At 34.5% G+C, this 24,759-nt stretch overlaps 4 protein-coding genes across 7 annotated transcripts; 2 read left to right on the forward strand and 2 right to left on the reverse strand.

The window, feature by feature from the left end:
* Nucleotides 1–1,210: 1,210 nt before the first annotated feature.
* Nucleotides 1,211–3,787, reverse strand: LOC111809429 (uncharacterized). The gene is made up of 4 exons (XM_023695889.2): nucleotides 3,428–3,787; nucleotides 2,194–2,512; nucleotides 1,793–1,851; nucleotides 1,211–1,528 (listed from the first exon to the last, which is right to left on the reverse strand). The coding sequence occupies exons 1-4, from the start codon at nucleotides 3,687–3,689 to the stop codon at nucleotides 1,491–1,493; spliced, it is 678 nt and encodes a 225-aa protein (XP_023551657.1). The 5' UTR covers nucleotides 3,690–3,787; the 3' UTR covers nucleotides 1,211–1,490.
* A 4,986-nt stretch (nucleotides 3,788–8,773) lies between these two features.
* Nucleotides 8,774–9,939, forward strand: LOC111808687 (ethylene-responsive transcription factor CRF4-like). The gene has a single exon (XM_023694829.2). The coding sequence runs from the start codon at nucleotides 8,914–8,916 to the stop codon at nucleotides 9,703–9,705; it is 792 nt and encodes a 263-aa protein (XP_023550597.1). The 5' UTR covers nucleotides 8,774–8,913; the 3' UTR covers nucleotides 9,706–9,939.
* A 5,708-nt stretch (nucleotides 9,940–15,647) lies between these two features.
* Nucleotides 15,648–20,462, forward strand: LOC111808049 (mitochondrial carrier protein MTM1). 3 transcript variants are annotated; one of them, XM_023693826.2, is made up of 11 exons: nucleotides 15,648–15,733; nucleotides 15,927–16,200; nucleotides 17,184–17,273; nucleotides 17,827–17,955; nucleotides 18,169–18,228; nucleotides 18,339–18,509; nucleotides 18,965–19,064; nucleotides 19,163–19,257; nucleotides 19,349–19,498; nucleotides 19,693–19,751; nucleotides 19,980–20,462. In XM_023693826.2, exons 2-11 carry the CDS (start codon nucleotides 15,928–15,930, stop codon nucleotides 20,116–20,118), a joined length of 1,266 nt encoding a protein of 421 aa, XP_023549594.1. In that variant the 5' UTR covers nucleotides 15,648–15,733; nucleotide 15,927; the 3' UTR covers nucleotides 20,119–20,462. The 3 variants fall into 3 exon arrangements, with proteins under 3 accessions (XP_023549594.1, XP_086973165.1, XP_086973166.1); XM_087117039.1 differs by having other exon boundaries at nucleotides 15,722–15,857; XM_087117040.1 differs by having other exon boundaries at nucleotides 15,722–15,857; nucleotides 19,166–19,257.
* A 457-nt stretch (nucleotides 20,463–20,919) lies between these two features.
* On the reverse strand, nucleotides 20,920–22,845 carry LOC111808050 (MYB-like transcription factor ETC3). 2 transcript variants are annotated; one of them, XM_087117042.1, is made up of 4 exons: nucleotides 22,333–22,845; nucleotides 21,893–21,973; nucleotides 21,669–21,753; nucleotides 20,920–21,560 (listed from the first exon to the last, which is right to left on the reverse strand). In XM_087117042.1, exons 1-4 carry the CDS (start codon nucleotides 22,388–22,390, stop codon nucleotides 21,455–21,457), a joined length of 330 nt encoding a protein of 109 aa, XP_086973168.1. In that variant the 5' UTR covers nucleotides 22,391–22,845; the 3' UTR covers nucleotides 20,920–21,454. The 2 variants fall into 2 exon arrangements, with proteins under 2 accessions (XP_086973168.1, XP_086973167.1); XM_087117041.1 differs by having other exon boundaries at nucleotides 21,669–21,756; nucleotides 22,333–22,594.
* Nucleotides 22,846–24,759: the final 1,914 nt, after the last annotated feature.

Consider the following 24,759-nt stretch of genomic DNA (forward strand, 5'->3'; position numbering starts at 1 on the left):
TGGAAAAAAGTTATCAGAATTGGAAGCCTCTCTATCAGAGCCAGATTTTGATCCTAGGACCTGTGGGTTAGGGGCCCACCACGCTTCTGCTGCGCCACTCTGATTTGTTGAAATGCAAGTCTATTTTTTATTTATTTAATCTAATTATTATTTTATTAATTTCAAATTAATATAAATAGTACAATTATTTGCTTTTCTCTTTTATTATTATTTATATTTGAGTTAACTAAATAGTTTTTCGATTTGTATTAATTGATTCAATATACAATTTTCCTTTTTTGAAATTTTAATTACTGAATATAAACTTACTTTTGCGCCTTGATTTTATAACTATTTCAGCATCTAATTTTGATTAAGTTTTAAAGTTTAGTGTTTAAATTAATATAATTATTAATTTAAGATTTCAATTAATACAACCTAAAAATTTAGGAGTATAAATTGAAATTTATACTAAATTTTTTTAAAACAATGTCATAAACAACTTTTGGAACTAATTTCAAGACTCATGGATATGTGTTACTCAAATGAATCAAATCAATTTAACTTCATCAATCATATATTTATTATTTTTTAAAAAAATATAAATTTAATAGACAAAAATAAAATGATGGTTTAAAGTTATTAATCATAAAATTAAAAGCTTACAAACTTAAAAGACTATCAAAATTGAAATTGAAAATGAGAGTTTAACACTAGCTATAAAAATGATTCGAGGCTAAAAGAATGAGACTAATGTCATAATTACAAGATGTTCTAACGACCAACATGAAAAGAGAAGTATTAAACATCACTTGATCCATACACTTAATCCATTGAAATAATAATTCACTTACGAAAGTTTAACGTTTGACTAGAATAGACAACCGCTTGATAAGAAGAAATTTTAGTTATCTCTCTAAAAGTCTCGACTCTACTAAACCAACCACCCAACTATGATTAGTGCATTTAACAAAGCTTTCCTACGACTATGGAGATGTTGCATGACTATGGAGAATTTGCCAAAAGATGAAATCATAAAGCTTCATTTATACAGTGACTAGAACTAAACGAAGATATATAGCACGGAGACATGGAAAAAAAGTTAGTTTATTTGCATCAAACGATCCAAGGGGCTCATTCTAGACTTGCTCGAACTAGTCCTCGAACAGAAAGTAAAAGCTTTGGGTACTGCAACTTTCCTGTTTCTTATATCAATACAATTTTCAATCCATTTCCATAACAATGTTTCATTCCAATATATATTCAAACAGTTCAAGAATCTACATAATCAAATTCCAAAGATCGCGAGTCTAGTTTTGTACAATGAACAATTACAATAACCAATACACTTCAAAACAACCACAAAATCATTCTAAACTTTGCATTAAGCCATATGAATACAACTTTTCAATTTCACCAAGCACTAAACTGGCTGACAAATCTTTTTCTTCTAAAAGAAGAGGAAGATCAATCTGCTTCTATCAGAAACTGACCAATAATGCAATGATAAATCACTCCTGCTTCCTTAAAATTCTTGTTTTCACACCGCCTGTATGTTAAGGAACAAATAAAAGAACTTAAGAATTTGATCGAAATAGTTCCACCTTCAAATTTTTTTCTAGTTTTTGAGAAACATGTGTTTCTGTAAGTTTTCCTTGCTAAATTTCTATAAAAACTTCGAAAATAATTTATTTTAACAAATTAGTTTTCATTTTTCAAATCAAACTTCAGTTTTGAATTTAAAAATTAAGAGAATAACGCACATCAAATAATTTACGGGACACTATTCTACTCGAAGAAACGCCATTCATACCTTCGACTTCCTCGAAATGAACTTCTTTTAACAGTTCACCACCTGCATTGTATCCAAACCTACAAAGAAGGTAACACACATTTAGAAAAAGCACACAAATAACAGAACTCAACAAGAAGAAAAGCTTGTGAACAAAGAAAAATTATGGATAGCTAAAATGGTAACAAAATCAGTTCAGAGAACGATGTTCTCTAAATTGAGCAATAGAACTCTCCTCGTCAAAGGCAAAATGGAAAATTTTAGAATTATGTCAAAAGTTCAACATTCTAGGCAATCTCCTTCTCATGCAGCCTCCTTTCTTCACAATTCGTGCAATATGCTCAAATTAATAGCAAAATCGCATTAACTGTTTTATTCAGTTCGAAATGGGAGTTATAAATATAAAAGATAATGTAATTTACCTGTTGGAGAATACAACCTCAAGTTCATAATCAGAGGAACTCTTGAACGCTTCAACCAAAACTGTTACAATCTCTGTTTTCCGAGTACTTGCCATCAGTACATCATATTCCGTTGGAATTATAAATGCAAAAAAGTTATCGCTTAATTCACTTAAACATATCTTATCTACAGCAGCCAAGGCAATCCTCCTTTTAAGGGTATCAGTTTCTGGGTCAACGATGTAGATAGCGAACTCCGTTATTAAAAGAATCCGCCTTTTCATTTTCCCAGTAGCAGTGAACTTCATAACTTTATCGGCAAAAAGCACACTCTGTTCACCTGCACGCATAACGCGCATGGTAGAATTGGTTATGGATTATGAGATAGAATGCAAGAGTAGGGGCCGTTGGAAGAAACCATAATATTCAAAACGACACACCAATTCATTTTCCCATGTATGAATGATGCACCAATTCAAAACGGCTGCTATGGAGCAACATAAACCATAATATTCGGCATGAGCAAGGGCCATTGGAAGAAATGTTAACCGCCTATTTGATAAACATTTGGTTTTTGGTTTCCGATGGATTTATTTTCTTTGTTATCTACTTTACAACAAAGTTTTCAAAATCCATTCCAAGTTTTGAAAAACTAAAACAAATAGTTTTTAAGAACTTACGTTTTATTTTTAAATTAAGCTAAGAATTCAAATGTCTCTCTTAAAACAATAGTAATGAAATTGTGAGGAAATAAACATAATTTCCAAAAACAGAATACCAAGAACAAAATTGTCAACAAAAGAGTCCAAGTAAATCCAACAAAATACAACCCAACAAAAGCTCTCATATTTTCATCCGCACTAAACACTCATACAAAATGCTTAGTAGCCAGCTTAAATGAATTCTATTTCTTCATAAATTCAGAAAGGAAACTAAACAATACAGAGGAATGCATTATACTCTGAGGAATTACATAATACAAGGTGTCCAAATAGACAACAATTTCAAACATGCTAAAGCAACATCTCCCCCTTATTATGCGATGATTTACTTCACGGGCGAGGTCTCTGGTTCAAGTTCACTAAGAAAGTAATAGATTCGCAATTCTGGATATGGAAAACTATCATCGACATACAATTCACAAACAAGGATGAACAACGGCAAATCAATCAACTATAATTACCAATTTCAGAGACAAAATACAGTAAAAACACCGTAAATAATGGCATATCAACGCGGTAGGTACAAATCTAACCTTGTTTTTTCAAGATTTTCATCAAGAATTGGTTCGAGGGCACATCGATGTAATCCCCCTTGTAATCCCGATGGAGAGAGGCTTTTCGACGGACCTTGATGCCCATGAATGGCTCCTGATCTTCGGTCACATTCCCATCGGAGGGTCGCAATTTCAATCCTTGCACATCGTCGGTGGTTCCGGATATGTCCTGTGGTTCCACAGCTCCGGCTGACGGAGCTCGATCGTCGATGTGGACCCGCCTCCGGGATCTGGAGTCCATTGAAATCGTTCGAAGTTGGGGCTCAGCGAGAGAAAAAAAGGGGATTCTCCCTCGAACCCTCAACTTCTAAAACGAGAAATTGCAGTCACTGCCTATGGGCTATGTCGAAATAAAGCCTTTTATATGAATATCAATTTTTTTTTTTTTTTCCTTCTAATTTTTAAAAGGTTTAATTTAGATTTTAGATTTTTATTTTATTTTATTAAGAAAAAGATTTAGATATTTTATGAATAAAAACATTTACCTACTTTTAAGAATAAAAATTTAGACATTTTATCATCTATGTCGTGCAATTTTTTCTTAATTGATTTTAATAAAGGTGTGAGCGTTTCCCACTAAAGAGTTGTGTTCGACAATCTCGTATTAGAACAAGATCTTAGAAAGGTCAGTATAGATAACTAATATCTTGGAATTCATAGAATGCTCTGTGGTTATAGTTCTATCTGATCTTCCACGTCAGAAATGCTTTCTTGAGATTATTGTGTGTTTTTTCATGTTGAGTAGATTGTGACTCTGCAATTCCTGTGTTGAAACCTAGCTTATTTGGCATTACTGAGGTACTGCCAACACAATGGGTGGTCTCCAAATCATCGTAGAAATAAAGAAACTTAATAGCAACAACTACAACACGTAGGCCACATGCATGATGTCCTATCTACAATGACAAGACCTTTGGGAAGTCGTTGGCGGAAGCAACATTACGCTTCTACTAGAAGTTGCTAATGGCACCTTTCACAAATGAAGAATCAAAGCAGATAAAGTAATGTTTACTTTGAAGACCATAGTCAAATAAGAGATGTTGGAACACATTTGGGACAACAAGACATCGAAGTAAGCATGGGACATGTTTGTGATGCTTTTCCCTATGGGTCTACATTGAACCCAACAACTAGAACCAATCCAACCCGAATTATAGAGTTTGGATTGGGTTAGATATTATTTCGAAGTTAATTGGATTAATTTTCTAGAACCGAATAGATTCGATTCAAGTTTCGAGTTCTTTGGATTAAATTTCAAGTTGACCTTCTCTTACAAAATATATTGCTCATTGGTATTTGGATAGTATTTGAAGATTTCTCGTGCTTAAGTTCGAATCAGAATGATCATGGGTTTATAATCAAATAATACTATCTCCATTGGTGTGAGACCTTTTAGGAAAGCCCAAAGCTAGACAATATCATACTATTACGGATCCGTGATTTCTATCATGGTATCAGAGTCATGCCCTAAACTTAGCCATGTCGACTAAAAAGAAAAGGAGTCAAGAGTTCTTGAAGGCATAGTAAAAAATGATTAAATTAATTTGTGTTTATTTGTCAACCTTTAATCTTGTGTTTGTTTGAAAACTTTTAATATATTTTTATATATGTTTGTACTGAATTATTATGAATTATGAATTGTGGATAAATAAAAGTTTTGAAATAAATTAATTTATTTAACACTTGGGGGTTGGGTTACCAATCCAACCAACCCAATCCATGTATACCACTACGTTCTTTCAAAGAAGAACGATACAAGGTATTTCTAGAGAACGAGCTATTATCAATCTCACAATGCGACATGACGATTGCTCAATACTTCCACAGGGTCAAGTCGATATGTCGGGAGATTACTAAACTAGAATTAGAGTTCTTCATTCAAGAAACTCGAATGAAGAGAATCATCATCTACTGATTGCAACCAGAATATAGAAACTTCATTATTGCGGTACCAGGATAGCTCGGTCAACCATCACTTGTAGAGTTCAAAAATTTGCTAACCAGTCAAGAAGCCATGACTAAACAGATTGGAGGTATTACGCTCAAGGGTGAAAAAGAAGCGCTCTTCACAAGTGAAAGTCGGAACAACAATAAATTGTCAACCAAAAGTGAAATACAACCCTAGAGAACACAGAAGAATAACAACAAAAGTCCTCAACGGAAGAGAATTGAAGGTATTTGCAAAAAAAAGCCACAAGTCTAAGAACTATTGGTAAAGAAAAAGTTAGTCAAAAGCAACGTGGCAACCTCCAAAAAGGAGATAGAGGATGAGTGAGATGCAAAGGTACTATACTCCTTAAAAAAAGACGTGCTAGCACTCATGGCGATGATGGGAGAGCATACTGATTATGAAAATGACTGAATCATTGATTCAGGATGCTCAAACTACATGATTGGCAATCAAGAGAAAATCTTACAAGATTCGAACAACATTGAAGAAATTCTACAACAGAAGATGGAGAGAGCAAACTACACACATTTGGTCAAGAAAAAATCCAAGTGACACTAATGTTGGTGCGCAAGAAGTGACTTAACCAAGCGAATCCGGTGAAAAGGAAACAACACCTAAAAAGTATGCCAACGCAGTTATTATAGAAGATGAAGAAGCATCACAAAACTCGACTTGACAAAAAGCGAGGGAAGAAGAAAAAATTATAGCCTTGGAGCAAAATCAAACCTCAGAACTAGTGCCAAGACTAGGAGATGTCAAACCCATCGCTTGCAAGTGAGTTTACAAAATAAAGCATCGTCCAAATGGATCAATCGAGAGAGATATAAGGCTCGACTTGTAGCTTGAGGGTTCTCTCAACAATATGTAGACTATGATGAATCACTACCATATGGGTCCCGCTAATGCTTGCAACATGTAAAAATTAGAAAAAGTTGGACCAGACAATCTACATGAACCAACCAAAATGATTTGAGAATACAGTTGGAGTCATTAGTTAGTACATTCAAAGTTCGAAGAAGCTTCATTTGAATGACAGATCTTGAGATATGTCAAAGGTACAATCGACTACAATCTTTTATACAAAAGAAGCAAAGACCGCAAGCTAGTAGGATGTTGTGATGCTAGTTATGCAGAAGACCATGATACCCAAAAATTAAGTACTGGGTATTGTTTAAGCTCGGTTCGGGAACAGTTTCTTTTGTACTCAGAAGACCATGTTGTGATGCTAATATGAGAGTTTTCGCTATCAACTCAATATGGTATGATGAATGAAGACTAGTGTTGAGGGCGAGTATTAAAAGATCAACATTAGTCCAATAGGCTCAAGTCCAATAATTGTATGAGTTTAAAAGAAATTTGGTTCAAATATCGAGACAAACTTTGAAAGGGGTAATCACTGAGTTTTACGACTAAAGTTTAGAAGAACTTTGATTTCTGATTCTCTAAAATTTTTACGAGTAAAGCTTAGAAGAATTTTGATCCAAAAATCGTGACGAACTTCGAAAGGGTTGAATTTTGAGTTTCTAACTTTTCAAAGCTAGTAAAACTTTCGACGAACTTTGGTCCAAACATCACGGAGAACTCTAAATGAAAAAAAAAAAAAAAAAGGTTTTTAACCCGTCAAAATTTATAATAAAAAAAAAATGGTCAAATGTCATACAAATTCTAAAGTGGACGAACTTTGAGTTTCTAACTCTTAATAGCTCTAAATGGACGATATTTGATCCAATATCTATCTTGACGAACGTTAAAAGTTCAGAAACTTTGATTTTGTTTCGCTCGACTCCCTTGGAGTCTTAGTCATTTTCTTTTGAAGGCCTTTGTTCGATATTTGAGAAGTTACCAATCTATTGGCACGACTAAGTTTAGGGCATGGGCATGACTCTGATACCACGTTAAATGAACACGACTCTCCACAATGGTATGATATTGTCCACTTTGAGCATAAGCTCTCATGGCTTTACTTTGGGCTTCCACAAAAGGCTTCATCCCAATGGAGTCAGTATTCCTCACTAATAAACTCAAGATCATTCCCTAAATTAGCCGATGTGGGACTTCCATCATCCAACATCTCCCGTCGAACAAAGTGCGCCTCCCCTTAATCGAGGCTCGACTCCTTTGGAGTCTTAGTCATTTTTTACTGTCTTCGAGGAGGCTTGACTCATTTTCTTTTAGAGTCCTTTATTCGATATTTGAGGAGTTACCAATCTATTGGCACGACTAATCGACATCCTAAATTAAAAAGATCGAAAAAAAATAGAGCTTGAAAGCACCGAGAAGATGGAGAGAATGAACAAAAAGGAAGGAGTTTGAATTTTTTTATTATTATTATTATTATTATTTTGGGAATTTCGACGAAAAAGTAAATTTGTTCGAGAAAAAAAAGTAAAAAAGATTGTGGGCAAAAGAGGAAGAGGACATGAATAATAAAGGGACGTTGGGGGTTGTGTAGGGGTATCTCGGTAAAAGTGCCCCTCCACAAACACCCCAGAGATGTACGGTCTCTCTCTAATTTTTTATTATTTATATATATATATATACTTTTCTTTTATTTATTATTTTCCCTTAAAACTTTTAAACTCATCTATTTTATTTTAATCTTAATTCATTAGATTTCACATGTAACTTCCAAACATATTTTGTTTACAAATTTATGGACATATTTTAAACTTCAATCATTATAATAAAACTTTAGTTTTTTTTTTTTAATTATATATTTTACTAACATAATTTCTAAAAATTTACATTTATTCAAAAAAATTTTTTTTATTAAACGGTAATTTTTGGTTTCGTTGTCTATGTCTTCAACCCCATTTAGTCAACAAAGATAGATCACTTTCGGTTCTCCATTTCTTGATTAAACGGAAATTTTTAGCTTCATTGTTTCTGTCCCTGGCTCAATTTAGTCAACAAAGATAAATCTCTCTCCATTCTCGATTTTTGTTTAAACGAAAATTTTGGGTCACCTTATCCTTGAGGATTTGGATTTTTATTAAACATTGATTCAAAACAAATGGGAATTAGAAGGAAAAGAAAAAAAAAACAAATTAAATTTGGGTTTTAAGGTTACCAAATTTGGATTTTGGGACATGAATATTGAATACTACATTTATATAAACAATTTCCAACACACTCAAGAACACCATTCCTCATTACACTTAGCAAACCTTCAATTTCTCTCTCTTCAATTTCTTTCTCTCTCTTCAAGTTCTTCAATTTCTCTCCACTTTTCTTCACTTTGATTATGAAATTTCAATGAACAAAATGAGTACAACAAATCCCATCTCTCAAAATCCAATCTTTCTTTTCAATCTCTGACCTTTCTTCTTCTATGTCACTTCTCTCTCTCCTCTCTTTCTCTCTCTACTGTAATTTTTTCTTTCCATGACAGAACCTTTTCTTCTTCTTCTTCTTCTTCTTCTCATCTTTTTAGCCAATTTTTAATTCTCCTCTCTCTCTCTCTCTCGTTTTTCAGTCGGTTTCTCTCTCTAGAACAAATTTCGGAGATTCCGCCATGGAAGCTCCGACCATTCTTCGGAAACCCGGAAACTTCGCCGGCCGGACCAACGTTGGTTCGAGAATTGTTCGGATTTCAATGACCGACCCGGACGCTACGGACTCGTCATCCAGTGACGAAGATGCGGTGAATTTCACGCGCCGCCGTGTGAAGCGGTATGTTGGCGAGATCACCATCGGCACGGCGGCGGGCGAGGGTGGCCGGAAGAAGAAAAAGAAGAAGAAGACGGGTAACGTGAGGAAGTTTCGCGGCGTCCGGCGGCGGCCGTGGGGGAAATGGGCGGCCGAGATACGAGACTCCGACCGCCGTGTACGGATGTGGTTGGGGACTTACGACACAGCAGAGGAGGCCGCTATAGCGTACGACAGCGCTGCCGTGAAGCTCCGAGGACCAACAGCTTTAACTAACTTTCCCACTCCGCCGCCACCGCCGCCATTTTCTTGCGACGACCCATCGTCTCCGACAAATCTCTCTTCTCCGACATCGGTCCTCCATTACAGAACTCACCTCGCCGAATGCTTGCCGTCGGACCGGGCCACCGTAAACGGCGGCGGCGCCGACGTATCTCCGGTAGTCGATTTTCTCTTCTCCGACGACATATTCAAATCGATTATTTTGGAACCGCCTTTTTTTCTCGAGTACCAAACAAGTCCCATACCGGAAACTCCATGGGCCGGCGGCGGCGGCTGGGGGGAAACGGTGGGAGCGGCGGAGTGCAATAAAAAAGTAGAAGAAGATGATTATTTTGAAGAAATTTTGATGGGGTCGGATCCGTTGGTGGTCCTATGAGGAATTCGCTGCAGAGTCATCGGGTAATGTGATGCCGCCAGCCTGCCGATTTTCTGGCAGATTTTCTTCCGGCCGCCGCAATGGAATCTATCTTTTTTTTTCTTTTTTTTTTCTTTTTTTAGCTATTCCAATTTTTGAATAATACTTTTTTTACTTTTAAACTTTTGTTTTTTGTTTTTTTTTGTATAACTATATCTCTTGTAATAATAGAGCTGTTTTGTTTTCGTTTGATTATGTTTGTGTTTATATTTTCTTATAATTTAAACACTTTAAACTAAGATTTTATATAATTGCGCCACCGTTCTTCTAAGTGTGAGAGAATTATCGATTTGAACTGATAATGAAGAAGGGAGTGGAATACATTTTTTACCGTTAGATAAATTGAGTCGGGACGAGATTATAGTCTCTATCAACGTCCCCGCCCAAATCTCTACCTCACTCTTTCTCTACCTCGTTTAATATAAATATATTTTCAATATATATATCCGTTAATTTTGAGACTCTATCGGTAATATTATGAGAATATTTGCTAAAATTACTGCATGAAATAATAAATTATAACGGTATGGAAATAGTAATAAATTGAAAAAAAACATATGAAAAGATAAAAAGACAAATAAGTAGATATTTGACTATAATAAAATATCAAATATGATATATATGTAAACTATAATTTAGTATTAAATATCCTTAATAATTTATATTCAATATTGGTCGTAATATTAAATTTTTTATTATTAAAAATTATATTTCATTATATATATATATATATATATATATATATATATATATATATATATATATATATTTATTTATTTATTTATTTATTTATTTATTTATTTATTTATTTATTTAGTGGTGAATGAAATATATTAATTTATTATGAATAAACATTCTATTGAAAAATTAAAACTTTAAAATAACTATTTTTAAAGAATAATAGACGGAAAAATAAATACGGTCTAATAATTTACTTTAATTATTTCATTATATATTAGAAGTCTTGTGCACATGCAACAATCTTGCATAAGTTCAACGACGAATTAAAATTATTTTTCAAATTTAAAAAATTGTAGTGTTCGGTTTGAAACACTAACTTAAAATTTTAGGATCTAAATCGTTATTTATTTATAAATATTCCAATGAAAAAAATTGTTTGATTCCATTTTTATGTAAATATTGTTTCATTTTATTATAAGATCGTTCGAGAGTATCGACTTTTCAACCTTATTTTTAATATCGACGATATTACAAAAAGTTAAAAAAAAAAAAAAAAGGAAAAGAAAGACATTTTAAATATATATTGATGAGGAAATTTAAAATACAATATTATAGCTGTGAATTAGTTGTCTTAAACCATTATAATTAATTAATAATCATCTTATACCTTCAACTCTTTTTCCTTTTCCTTTTCTAAATTAAAAAAAAAAAAAAATCAACATTTTTATTATTTTGATTAATTTAATGTTAATATTTTATATAGCATTAATATATATTATATTAATTACTAATATTTATTAGTATATTTAATTATTTTCTGACGTGGGGTTTTCTAAAAGTTACGAAAAGTCAACAAGGGTCTCAATGGACAAAATAATAACAATAATAAGGTCAAGTCATGGTCGCATGAAATTATTGACCACGTAACATATATGATTAAATATATATATATATATATATGTATATCATATATGATATCCAATATTTGGTTTTTCTCTTCCACTTATGCGGGATCTCACAATCTACCTCTCTTTGGGGCCAGCATTCTCGCCGACACTCGTTCCCCTCTCCAATTGATGTGGGATCATACAATCCACCCATTTCAAGACCCAGTGTCCTTGTGGCACTGTTTCTCTCTCTCCAATTGACGTGGGATCTCACAAGGTAACTCTAAGAGACGAGTTTTGCAACTTTTTAAGAGTTGGTTTTGGCTTGCCTTTTCTATGTTATTAGTAAAACGATAACGAGAAAGAAAACTGATGTCAGTGAAAGGCTGTCTACATTTAGTCAATCTATGCGGAGTGAATCAGTCTAATCCCGCGATTAAGATAGTCGAGCTAGAGATCGTGCAACAGCTTCCCGTGGAGCTGCATGTAGATTATTATGTCTACTCGATTAGGTCAATGGGCGTTCGTGGTCTAATGTCTTCATATGTAAGCAAACTATTCTTAGGAAGAGAAGATGAAGAAGAATGAGTCAAAAGGAGGGAGATAAAAAGGATTAGAATCGAGTTAAATAAGAAATTAATTAAGATTGATTAGTGAAGAAAATGATGATTAGGTGAACATGATTTGGCTCTACGTATAATAATTGACATTGGACGGTGTCAAATGCTTTTTGTACTTACTTCACTGTTACTCAAAACAAGTTCTCGTTACGGTCGAGCGAATGAGATGTATATGAATGAATCGAGATTATAACTAAATGAGAGTGATAGGATGGAAGTTACTACTAGTGTCAGCGAGAAACAACCTCATTTTTTTTTTATAGTTTAATCGTATGAACTAAAAAAAAAAAAAAAAAAAAAGTGTATTGACAATGGTATGATGCTGTCCACTTTGAACATAAGCTTTCATGGCCTTAATCTTGGCTTCCCCAAAAGGTCTCACACCAATCTTGACTTTCATCCAACGTTGATTATGTTAAAATATCCTTAAATTTTAAAAGTTTCAATAATATATTAAACCTTTTTTTTAATCTCAAAAATACCCTTAAACCTAACAAAAAAAAATTCATACGTTAGTTTTGGATGGAAACGGTTAATATTTTGTTTCAAAAATACCCTCAAACTTTCAAAATAATTTCGAAAATATCATTTTAACTTAAAAAAGTATCTCAAGAATACCTTTAAATTTTCAAAAATTTCCTTATTATCTTTAACATTTTTTTAAGAATAATTTAAAAACACCTTATAAGATTTCAAAAGTAACATTAAAAAGGTCGAAGAGAATCTATGAGGTGTTGATAAACTATTTTCGTTCATATATTTACAGTAAGATTTTTTTAATTTTTTTTAAAGGTACAAAGTGTTAATGCTACTCTCAAAATTTTATGAGTATTTTTTAAACATAGTACTAACAATAAAAATATTTTCTAGACTTCTTTTTTTTTTTTTTGATAATTTAAAGATATTTTTAAAAATTTATAAAGTTTAAAGATATTTTTATTAAATTACTGGAGCATCGAGATTATAGGAAGCCTGGAAGATTAGAAGCTCACCAAAAGTTACCAACTTTAGCTCTTTCAATTTTTAAAAAGGGAATATTATAGTAACTTTATTTCGGAGGGTGAAATTCTATTTATTTTTGTAAATACTTTTTAGCAATTTTATGTAATTTAGAATCATTCGTAATTGATTTTGCTTATTAAGTGATTCAAATCTCAAACAAGTGTTCTTGTATAGAAATATTCGATCTACAAAATTAATTCAAATTTTACTTTCTCTCGAAGTGATTCCATAACAAATGTTTAACATGCATTTACAAATTAAGTGAACGTATCGGAATAGACAGAATTTTTCAATCAGATTAGAAGTTGTCGTCGTTACTACAAGACCGTGTTGATCTATAGTTCATCTACAACTTTGAGATTCGTTGGATTTTAATCTTTATCTTTATTGTAAATTTAAGGACATCATTTTAAATATACATATTTCAATTTACATAAGTAATAGATAAACACATATTAGATAAAAATAATAATATAGTAAAGACTAAAAATAAAATTAAAATTTAAAATTTGAGAACGAAAATGGATACTTTCAAGGTTTAATGAACAAAATTATATCAAAATAGGTAATTTCTTCTTAATATTTTTTATACATTATTATTATTTTTTGTTTTATCTTAATAGTTTATAAAATTTATTAGTTCAACCGGTTCAATTATAATTTAATTTTAAATTTTTTATTTTTGTTTGGGATAGGTCGAAAACGTCCATTAAATTTTGAACTTTTAATTTATATCTAATAATTTATTAACATATTCGATATTTTATAATTTAAGAAATAGACATAAAATTAAATTTGTGTCTAATAAAATCCTAAACTTTAAATTTAGTGAAGAATATGAGAATTAAAAAAAACGTAAAATATTTTAATAAATAAGTAAATATGAAATTTAAAAATTATTAATTAATTATTATTATTTTTTTTGCTCGACAACCTTAGGGGCGGTCGGTCCTCCTCAACGTGTCACGTGTATAGCGCCTGACCATAAATCTAAACAGAGCGGGGCCCACTCCAGAAGCTCCCATTGGTCTGTCCCCTTGGGCGTGCGACCCACTGGACCCCACTGCTCCACTTGAGGCGGTCGGGTGGTGCACGTGATCTTACTGTGGGGCTCTCTGCACTCAATCCTAATGCTATTCACTACAACTCTTCTTTATTTTTATTTTATAATTAAAATAAACCGATTATCCATTTAATAATAAACAAGTGTATGCAATTAACTATATATATACAATCGAAATAATAATAATAAAAGAAAAAATTCAGTCGCTAGAAAACTCGCGACCCGCACGGAATCATGTTCTCCGACCCCTCACAATGCTTCCTCGACCTTCAACATCGCGACACGAATGTCAGCAATCAGCCCAAGTCTCTTAGACCACGGCAACGAAGAGATAAAAAAATATCCGAAAGAGATAGAGAGAAAACCGAAGAAAAACTCCAACGAAAAAACCCGCGACTTCAAACCCTCAGCTTCGCATCTAAATTGAGCAAATCAACCGTGAAAGCCCTCATCGACCTTCGTATATTCCTTCCAGAGAGAACTCACGTCGTGATTCGTCATCGTCACTGTCGAAGAGGGAATACGAAAATCAAATTTTTGGAAGAATTCTCGATTTACCTCCATGAACATCCAACAACCACGAAACTTTGTGGGAGAAAGAAGGAGAAGGCGACAGAGAGATAGTTCAAAAAACTCCCTCAACCCAATTCAATCTGACTCATATACCTCTGTTGCCTGGCATAGAATTTAGCCCAAATAAAATTTTATAATTATTGTAAATAAAATGAAATAGTGGAGAATAATAACTAAAATACATGCATTCAATTAAAAATGATGTTATATATTTACATTTGTAAATATATTATTTTTTTGTTTAGAAATATTATTAAATTTATGAAGAGTTATATTTATATATATATATAAAATGTAAAAAAAAAGAGAAATTTCAGATGGGTTGCGAATTACTTGAATCCAACTCAATTTCATAAAAATAAATAGAAATAAATAGAAACTTCTTATAAAGATGAAAATTGAAATAAGTGGCAGAGATGAAGAGACTGTTCTCTCATTTAAACAAGTCAGTAGTCATATTTTATATTTTAAGTTTGCATATTTTACATGTGATAGAGAGATATCATTTGAACAGATCGGTAATCATATTTGAATGAAATTAAATTCATTGCAATTAATTAGTTTTCATTCCAATTAATTAAGCTCCCAATTACAAGCTGGAAATAAGGGGAGTTTCAAATGCAAGCCAATTGAGTCCCGATGGCTTCCATAGCGTGTGGCTGCCATTTGGCCACTCAAAAACTTGAAGGACACGTTTGTTTGATTTTCCACCTCTCATTTCCACACCTCTCCATACGCCAATTAAAATTGGATTAGTCCAACAACTCGTAGTTGTCGACGTGAAAAATTTAAGCTCTCATCTTTTTTTTCTCGAGTATGTATGCCTTAATCAGCTAAACTTTATCTATTAAGGTAATACAAAAATGATTCTCAACTTTTTTTCGACTCCCGTTAACTTAAAAAAAAAAAAAAAAAAAAAAAAATCTCGTCCGATTTTCAAATAAGGGTATGTTAGTAATTTTAGGAATAAACAAAAATTTAAATTGATTAAAACATAAATTATAGACATTATTTACTAGAAAGTCTTGTGGAAAAAAAGTCAGAACTAAATTTAAATATATATTTTTTTTATTTTTGTAAAAAATTTAAAGGGAAAAAAATAAATATGTGGAAAGAGAAATTTAGGTTGTTCTTCTCTTCTGCTCCTGTTCCTCTTCCTTCTGGTAAGACCTCCTCCATTTTTCCTGTTCTCCAAGGAATTTGGAGAACTCATTTCTTTTCCTTTTTCCACTCTTCAAATTGATATTTCAATCGCAATTCCAGTGTTCCAATCATTAACGCAATCAGGTTTCGGCTCTTTTCTTGGTATTGTTCTTTTCTTTTTTCATTTGAGAAGCGAGTGTTCGATTGGTGCAGGATGAACTCGTTGGCGGAGAGGATGGTGAAATCGGAGCGAGGGCATGATTCTTGGATTGGCTCGGAGGAGGAAGCTCAGAGAATTGAGATTGACGGGTGTGATTCTTCGATGTTGGCTGTGGAGAGTGATGGGGTGCGACTTTCTGCTTCTGCGTCTCAGCTTTCGAGTCATACTGCTTCTGATGGAAAATTAGGGTTTGGAGAACGCGCTTTCTCTGCTGCTGGAGCTGCCTTTCTTTCGGCAGTAATTGTAAATCCTCTTGATGTTGCAAAGGTAATGTTGAATCAGAGTTCTCTTTGTTGTTGATGTTTTAGATACTTGAGTCATAGTTCCATTTTAATTTACATTTTTTCATACTGTTTAAAACTGTGGAGAAATAAGGACAGAAAAAGTTGTTAAGTTTTATAATAATTTACAAATTTTGTCTTGGACTTAACAAAATTTCAATTGTGTTACTGTTGATTTTGAATTTAGTAACTCTTGATATGATATGATACGATACTTGGGTAAACTTAAAATGATGATAAAACAACAAGGAATTAGGTTACCTAGATGAAGTTAGAGTGAGGAAGCCAAAAAATTTGGTTTGAAGTGTAGTGTTGTGAGATTTCACATTGGTCGGGGAGGAGATCGAAACATTCTTTATAAGGGTGTGGAAACCTCTCCCTAGCAGATGCCTTTTAAAAACCTCGAGAGGAAACCCAAAAGGAAAAGCCCAAAGAGGACAGTATCTGCTAGCAGTGGGCTTGGACTAATACAAGTGTGCTTGGGTGTAGTTGTACCAACACTAATGCCATTGTATCCCATCAAAATTCCACAGTTAAGCTTGCTCGGGCGAAATTAGTATTAAGTTGGGTGACCAATTGAGAAGTCCTTTTATCATATCGTTTTTAAAAATTTTATTTTTACACCCATGGAAGAAATGTATTGTGTCTACCCATCTTATTGAATTTTTGGCTTGGCCTATCTGTATTTTAGCTAGTTAGCTTGGCACATCCAAATTATCACTTGTTAATCCAATCAAGGTGTCTTGTCAATGTTTAAGCATTGTTATTAATGTCAAGTACATATTAGGGTCAAAGAGGATATAAGTGTTTTCTTTTTTTAAATCAAGGATTAAATTTAACCTAAATTTTATAGTTATACATGACTCCTTGAAAAACAGAAGTGCTCTGAGATTTTCTTAAAATTTCATATTAAAATCTCATATGCACTATTCTGCAGTCTAAGAATTTCTCTGCCTTTTGAATTGTTAGACAAGGTTGCAAGCTCAAGCTGCAGGTGTTCCTTATTCGCATCCACTTAGTGACTTGACCAGTCGCATGGCATTTTTTGGACCAAACACGGTTGGTTCCATCGATTCGTTTTTACTCCCATCTTGGATGTACCTCCTTCAGAATCTAATTGTGTTTCTGATTTTTATTTTGTTTTTGCTGCATGATATATGATATTACAGTGTATTTATATTTGATGCCTGTCAAATTACTTCAGTTTTCAGGGCATTCATTCCCTTTACATGATTTTTATTCTTTTTTGGTATTCTTCAATGCAAATAATCTTCCATACATGTATAGTTAACATGATGTGATTGTAATATTTGTTAGGTTATTCCCAGACTTCTCCTGCTAAAGGTAGAATTCAATTTCTGGTCAAAGAAAAAAAGTATAATTGGATTGGATTCATTCAAATAGTTGCTTCAAACAGTAAAACTTAATGTTCCGAGAAAGGCATGAAATTTATGGTGTAAGGAGCTAGCAGCATATTATCAAATCTCAATCTTAATGTTTTACTTCATTTTGAGATTTGTATTTTTGGATATTTTTATGTTTGTAATGCTTTTTGTTGGATTTGATTTCCCTCTATAGTCTATTAATCTTTGATTGCTATATACGGTGCTAGTTGTTTGCAGATTTAAGGTGTTCTCCTTCATGTGCACGTGCGGGGATTCATGGAACAGTAGCAATATGTCCTCCTGATTGTTTTCAGTACAAAGGGACGTTGGACGTCTTTTACAAAATTATTCGACAGGTTGGTCAGCTTTCTCTTGTTCATCTTGACCGATGGATAAACCTGTGATTCATTTCTGTAGTTTTGCTTGAGGACTACTTCAGCTTTTGGTACTGAATGATGCAACACAATTGGCTTGTAGAATAGATGTTCAGTATAAGTTGGGCTGTGAGTTAAAGAAGATATGAACTTTGTATTTATTTTCGTGTTCATTATACCCAATGAAATTCACAGGAAGGATTTGTGAGGTTGTGGAGAGGCACAAATGCTGGCTTAGCTCTTGCTGTTCCCACGGTACGACTTCATATTACTCCCATTGTCTTAAGTTTCCTTTTGAATACTTATATGTTCATGAATATTGTTATCTGAGGAATGATTAATGTCCATTTTATTTACAAGAACAGGTGGGAATCTACTTACCTTGCTATGACATATTCCGTAATTGGTTAGAAGAGATCACTTCCCAAAATCTTCAAAGTGCTACTCCTTATGTTCCTTTAGTCGCTGGGGCATTGGCGCGTTCTTTGGCTTGTGCAACTTGTTATCCAATAGAGCTTGCTAGAACTCGCATGCAGGTAATGAGCACCTGGAAGCATAGCTGAAATATCTTTAGGGTGTTGCTCATCTTTTTGGCTCTATTTGGCAACTTTTTTGCTATTTTATGTTCTTCAAAAATTAAGCTGGTTTACATTTTAAAGTTTTATCAAAATCATAGTCATTTTTCTTAATTTGGCTAGGATTCCTAAAGTCTTTTTCTAAAAGAAGGGGAAAAAAAGAAAGAAGCAATTAATTGGGTAGTAAACAAGTTTAATTTTTCATAAACAATCAACTGGAAAAATGTTATCATACCGGAACTTAATTATAAATTTTTTTTTCAGTAATTTTAAATTAAAATCTGCTATCATATTTATTTGTGTTTGCATATTTTGTGTGTTTTGAGTTTGACATGCTCGATTAAGTATTAGTTGGAAGTTGTTCGCGTTGTGGCATTCATTTAAATGAATGATATGGTTCATTTGGTTCTGTATAGGCATTGAAGGAGATGCAAATAGGCAAAAAGCCGCCTGGAGTCTGGCAGACTTTACTAGGTGTCGTCTCCAATGTTAAGAGCACAAATGGTGAAGCCGCCTGTAAGTTAATATCTAATGTATACAAAATTGTTTAATAATGTGCTTTACACCTGTTCAAATTCAGGTGCTGTTTCTTACTTCTGTTAATGAAACTTTAGCAGCAAAAAGTTACCGTGCCCTATGGACTGGAATGGGGGCGCAGCTTGCACGTGATGTTCCATTCTCAGCAATTTGTTGGTCAACCCTTGAACCAGTGAGAATTTAGCCGTCCAGCTGTAGAGAGGTTTTATTATTCTGTAACCTACTGTACTCAATGTTTAAATGAGCTTCTTCCATCTTTATAGGTCAGAAAGAAACTCATTGGATTGGTAGGTGACGACGCTAATGCAGCCAGTGTGTTTGGGGCCAACTTTTCTGCTGGTTTTGCTGCTGGAAGTCTTGCTGCTGCCACTACATGCCCCCTGGATGTTGCAAAAACCCGACGACAGATAGAGGTTTTTACCATTCTAAATATATTGCCTGTTGTTCTTTTCTTAGGACTTAAGAACTATTTCCAAGTATAGGTAATTTGGTCTCCCCCACCCCCACCCCCACCCCCACCACCACCACCACCACCACCACCACCACCACAACCACCACCACATATCCATGTTATTCATCTTTTTATTATTTCTTTTGCAACTTTCAGAAGGATCCGGTAAGGGCACTGAGTATGACAACAAGGCAGACACTGATGGAGGTTTGGAGGTATTTCACTACTTGGGACTATTAAATTGTAGTACGTTTTCATTCTGATGTTTCACTAGAAAGACATCATCAAGCATGAAATTTTTGACAGGGCTCCATTATTTAATCTCTGATGAGCTATCACATTGATTGTGGCAAAAAATATATGATCTAAAGCAGCTTTAATTAATAAAGTCAAGTGATTGGATATTGCTGTATTTGACTAAAATTGAATTGAACTTGAACCAGGGATGGTGGGCTGAAAGGACTATTTGCAGGAGTTGGACCGCGTGTTGGCCGTGCAGGCCCATCAGTTGGGATTGTGGTATCATTTTACGAAGTTGTGAAATATGTTCTTCATCACAAATATCCAACCTCAGCTTCATGACAGGGTAAGAACTGCTTCTTACCTACTTCTGGTGTAAGCTGTGCATAGGAGAAACTCATCAACCAGGGCCGTTTTCGTTTTGGCTTACTGTGGATATCATAACATGCGAACTAAACACAATGGGTATACAATCTCAGTTTTGTAGATTTTGTCTAGGCCAATAGGTGCAGATAGAATAAATAATAGCACCTCCACCCTAAAAAAATAGAAAAGAAAAGAAAAACTGAAAACTACAGAAGGGGTGGACAAATTTTGGAGGCGTAAACTAATTTAAGTCGCTCGGATGGAGCTGAATAGTTTTGTGACATTTTCATATATTCCTAAAAGTAATATTATTCTCTCTCTCTCTCTGTCTCTTCCCTTTTTTACCACTTCAGTTTGGAAAATCTTCTTTTTCATTATTCATTCCAATCCTTTGCAACACAGTAATCTTTGTTTATAATATTCATACATCATAGTAAATTCTCCCCTCTAGCCTTTATTGAACTGTTTGTATTGAGATATTCTGTAGATTCAAGTAAAATATCCTTCATTCTTTATCCATGTGCTTAAAATATCCATAGGTGAGAGTAAATTCTCACTTCTCATGTACTTATTTAACTTTTTTTTACAGAGATATTCCATAGATTCAATTAAAATATATCCTTCTTACACGTAAAGCTGGGTTGTTTCAGAATTGGCATTTCATTGCATTCTTTTTCTGTTTCTCGGGAAAGATATACTTTTATTGGACTGAACTTATGAGCGTGTCTGCTGTCAGCCATCTTTTGTGCATCTGAAAAGGCTAATGATTGGAGATTTGAATTGTTTGTGGTTTGAGATTAGAATTGAATGGCAATTCTGTACCTTAAAGGGAACTGGCTGACCAAATCATTATGATATTGGGAATGAAGCGGATCTCATTCATTTTCGAGCCCATGAAATCAACTGTTCATATAATTCTTTTTAAACAGTAGCAAAGGAGTTATTATGCCTTGATCTTTAGGTAATCTTTATTTAATTTCTCCTTATAAACTTGTTTGAAAAATATAACAGTCAACCTCACATGTTAGACTCGGACATGTTCAAATTACATCCTTACACACACACACACACACACACACGCACACACAATAAACCGAGAGGTCTTTGCTTTATAAATTCTGCTGTGTTATTTGATAGATAAAAAATAGCTCAGTTCCATACCATGTGTTCTTAGAAGGGTACTTGCAATACACTAAAGTTATTAGGACATGCTTTTCTTCAGGGAAACCTCAAAAGAGGAAGGAAAGAACCCATTAGAAGTCTTTAAAGACTTCTTGACTGAGCCCTCACTTCCTATATCTCTCTGTCTCTCTCATCCTCTTCTTCTTTTTCCAAACCCTTCAAGGTGAGTCATTATCCAATACCTCTCTATTTCTTCTGGTTTCCGCCCTGGAATTCTGCCTGCTATCAGATCCCACCTGAAAGGAAAGTCATTTTCTTAGTAACTCAGATACTAGAAGGAGAGATGGAGCAGAATCTATATCCATTCTTGCTGAAAAATCTGGGTTTCCTTGAACCCAACTTACCTATCTCCAATCAGCTTATGCATTCTATGGATAAGATCTTCCTCTTGTGCTGTCATAGTTATAAACTGCCACCTAGTGCTGCTGACTTCTGTTAGATAATAAACCACACATTCATAAAAAGGAAGTAGGACTTCAAATATCATTAGAAAGTGAGAAGATCATGAAGAGACGAATTCCAGGATTGAGTAATAGGACATGGAAAGTAGAGACAATCGAGTTAAAACCTTCAGATTCTAGTGGAGGGAGTTTGGCATGTTTCTGCTGACGATGATTGTTCATGTTTCCTCTAAAGATTAGAGGCAGCACTGAAACAGGAAGAAGATAGAGAACTGAGGATGGCAGAAGTTTAGGAAAAACTGTAATGAGAGGGAGGGTTGAAACATCCACAGGGAAATTTAAGTTTATGTGAATGCCTATATGTTCTTTTGCCCACCAAACTTTGGGAAGTAAGTTTGTTGGTTGACTTGTTTGGTTGGTAGACTTGTAGTTGACAACTTACAGAGAGAGAGAGAGAAAGGGAAAGAGAGAGAGAGGGAGAGGGAGAGGTGTTCTTGGGGGGAAGGTCTTGTAGTAGTTTCATTCTTTTAGGATTAAGAGATGTCAAAAAACTCAGCACCCACCAACAAAACTTGAAATGGATGCCTAAAACTCTTTGATACGTCACCTTCTTTCTCCATACTGATTGCTTTAGGCAGTGCAGAGTTCGTAATCCAACCTACCATTTATGTTCAACTGGTAGTTGGGGACCTGGGGAAGTGGTCTAGTAGTGCCTGTGTTCAGTTCAGCTAACCTTCTCCCCCAACTGCTCTACACTGCACACACATATTCAGATATGACACATCTTATCCTGCATTTATTTGGGCTCAGTATTCCAATTGCAACAGCCCCCCACCCCCAGGCAAGGACAGAGAAATGAATACAAAATTATTTTGTCTGTTTAGGACCCCTTCACTTCTACACACCTACACCCGGAGGAGAGAGTTAAGGGCCAATAATATAGTAACAATTTAAGCTCATCTCGAAGATATTGTCTTATTTGAATTTTTCTTTTGCATCTCCTCAAAGTTTTGAAATGCCTCTATTAGGAAGAAGTTTCCACACTCTTATAAGAAATGTTTTGTTCCCCTCTCCAACCAATAAGGGATCTCACAATCCACCTCCCTTTGGGGTTTAGTATCCTCGCCGGCACACCGCCCGGTGTCTGGCTCTAATATCATTTGTAACATCTCAAACCCACCGCTAGCAGATATTGTCCTCTTTAGGTAGGTTTTCTCTCAAGATTTTAAAACGTGTCTACTAAGGAGGGGTTGCTACACTCTTGTAAGGAATGTTTTGTTTCCCTCTCCAACTGATATGGAATCTCATAATAGTTTTACCAAGAGAGAGAGGGATTAGGGATGAGAGTGATGAAGCATTGATTGAGAGTAAATAGTGTGATGTTGAAGAAATCCAAGCAAGCAAAATGGAAGATTAGCGTAGAGTGGGAAAAGGTGGAAGGCAAGCAGAATAATGTCAAAATCAATATGGTATAACACAAAGCAGCTTCAAAACAAAAAGAAAAGTTTTGTGTTCCTTTTCCACACTTAAAATTCACTCATCTTCTCTCTCTGGTTTGGTCAGGGTATAGCCTCAATTATTCATGTCCTTTGTAATTTCTACTGCACACATTGTCTTCTTCATCAGCTATCCATTTCTTTCATGTCTTTGGTGGGTTTCATGCATCATATCATTATGCAATTATTATTGGGAATGAACTTAAATAAAAAAAAGAAAAGAAAAGGAGAGAGTGGATTATGGGATAGTTAGATTTTAGAAAACCTATAATTTAATAAGTTTCCATTGTAAAAAATAGAGAGAAAGAATAGAGAAAGAGTTAAAGTACAGTGTAATAGAAAAGGTTTTTCAGAATTTTTTTTGTCTCATTGTCTCTCCCCTCTTAACATCTCTTTCATTGTCTTGTGAGTGTCATTTTAAGAAGTTGGTTTCAGAGCGAGCGTTTATTTCTACAAATTGGTATCAGAGCGGATTGTTATTTTTTACAAATTGGTATCAGAGCCGATGACGAACATGATGGGACAAATGTCGCTACTACGATTGATGAAGACGAACTACGATAATTGGAGCATCCAAATGAAAGCTTTCCCGGTTCTCAAGACAAATGGGAGGTGGTCAAAGAAGGTTTCGAAGAATTGAAGGATACCACGGGTTATACGGCAGCCCAAACAAGGCGCTAAAAGAATTACGATCAAAGGACAAGACAACATTATATATGTTGTTCCGGGTTGTTGACGAGTCGGGCTTTGAGAAGATTGCCAGGGCAACTAATTCAAAAGAAGCATGGGACACTTTAGAAAAAGTGTTCAAAGGAACCGACCGAGTCAAGCAGGTGCGTCTCCAGACTCGTGTGGCGAGTTGGAGAGCATGAAGATGAAGGAGTCAGAAAACGTGTCTGACTACATCACGCGCGTACAGGCCGTGGCAAATCAACTAAATCGAAACGGAGAAATGTTACCTGAGACGCGGGTTGTGGAGAAGATCTTGAGGTGGTTAATAGACAACTTCGAGAATGTTGTATGTGCAATAGAAGAGTCGAAGGACCTAGCGACGTTCACGGTCGATGAGCTCGCCGGTTCTCTCGAGGCACATGAACAATGTAAGAAGAAGGAGGAGACACTTGATCAAGCGCTTCAAACTAAGGCATCAATAAAGGATGAAAAGGTACTCTACTCTCAAAATGTTCAAGGTAGAGGTCGTGGAAGTTGCGGGAATGGTCGAGGTAGTCAAGGCAACAGTTATGAAGAAAATTATAAGGAGAAGAGACTATCGAGCAAAGCAAATTGGCGTGGAAGAGGACGCAATCAAGGACGCGGTCAAGGATATAATTTCAACGTCGTGTTACAAATGTCAAAAATATGGCCACTATGCAAATAATTGTAATTCCATGTTACAATTGTGGCAGAATGGGTCACTATGCAAGAGATTGTCGAGCCGAGGAAAGGGTGGAAGAAACGATCAACCTAACTTTGGATGACGCAACAAATGGAGGCATTCTCTTGATGGCCCAAAAATGAAGAGCTGTCACGACCCGATT

The sequence above is a fragment of the Cucurbita pepo genome, chromosome 13 (assembly GCF_057944985.1).
Source record: "Cucurbita pepo subsp. pepo isolate OVF chromosome 13, ASM5794498v1, whole genome shotgun sequence".
Classification (NCBI taxonomy): domain Eukaryota; kingdom Viridiplantae; phylum Streptophyta; class Magnoliopsida; order Cucurbitales; family Cucurbitaceae; genus Cucurbita; species Cucurbita pepo.

Excerpts from the sequence above, each read along its gene's own strand:
- LOC111808049 (XM_023693826.2), top strand. The coding sequence starts at position 15,928 with ATGAACTCGTTGGCGGAGAGGATGGTGAAATCGGAGCGAGGGCATGAT. Across the intron at positions 16,201-17,183 it reads ATCCTCTTGATGTTGCAAAG|ACAAGGTTGCAAGCTCAAGC; the intron begins GTAATGTTGAAT and ends TTGAATTGTTAG. Across the intron at positions 19,499-19,692 it reads AAACCCGACGACAGATAGAG|AAGGATCCGGTAAGGGCACT; the intron begins GTTTTTACCATT and ends TGCAACTTTCAG.
- LOC111809429 (XM_023695889.2), bottom strand. The coding sequence starts at position 3,689 with ATGGACTCCAGATCCCGGAGGCGGGTCCACATCGACGATCGAGCTCCG. Across the intron at positions 2,513-3,427 it reads GAAAATCTTGAAAAAACAAG|GTGAACAGAGTGTGCTTTTT; the intron begins GTTAGATTTGTA and ends TTATGCGTGCAG. Across the intron at positions 1,852-2,193 it reads GAGGTTGTATTCTCCAACAG|GTTTGGATACAATGCAGGTG; the intron begins GTAAATTACATT and ends CCTTCTTTGTAG.
- LOC111808687 (XM_023694829.2), top strand. The coding sequence starts at position 8,914 with ATGGAAGCTCCGACCATTCTTCGGAAACCCGGAAACTTCGCCGGCCGG.
- LOC111808050 (XM_087117041.1), bottom strand. The coding sequence starts at position 22,390 with ATGGTAGGTTGGATTACGAACTCTGCACTGCCTAAAGCAATCAGTATG. Across the intron at positions 21,974-22,332 it reads AATCAGTATGGAGAAAGAAG|TGCTGCCTCTAATCTTTAGA; the intron begins GTGACGTATCAA and ends TTCCTGTTTCAG. Across the intron at positions 21,757-21,892 it reads CCCTCCACTAGAATCTGAAG|AAGTCAGCAGCACTAGGTGG; the intron begins GTTTTAACTCGA and ends ATTATCTAACAG.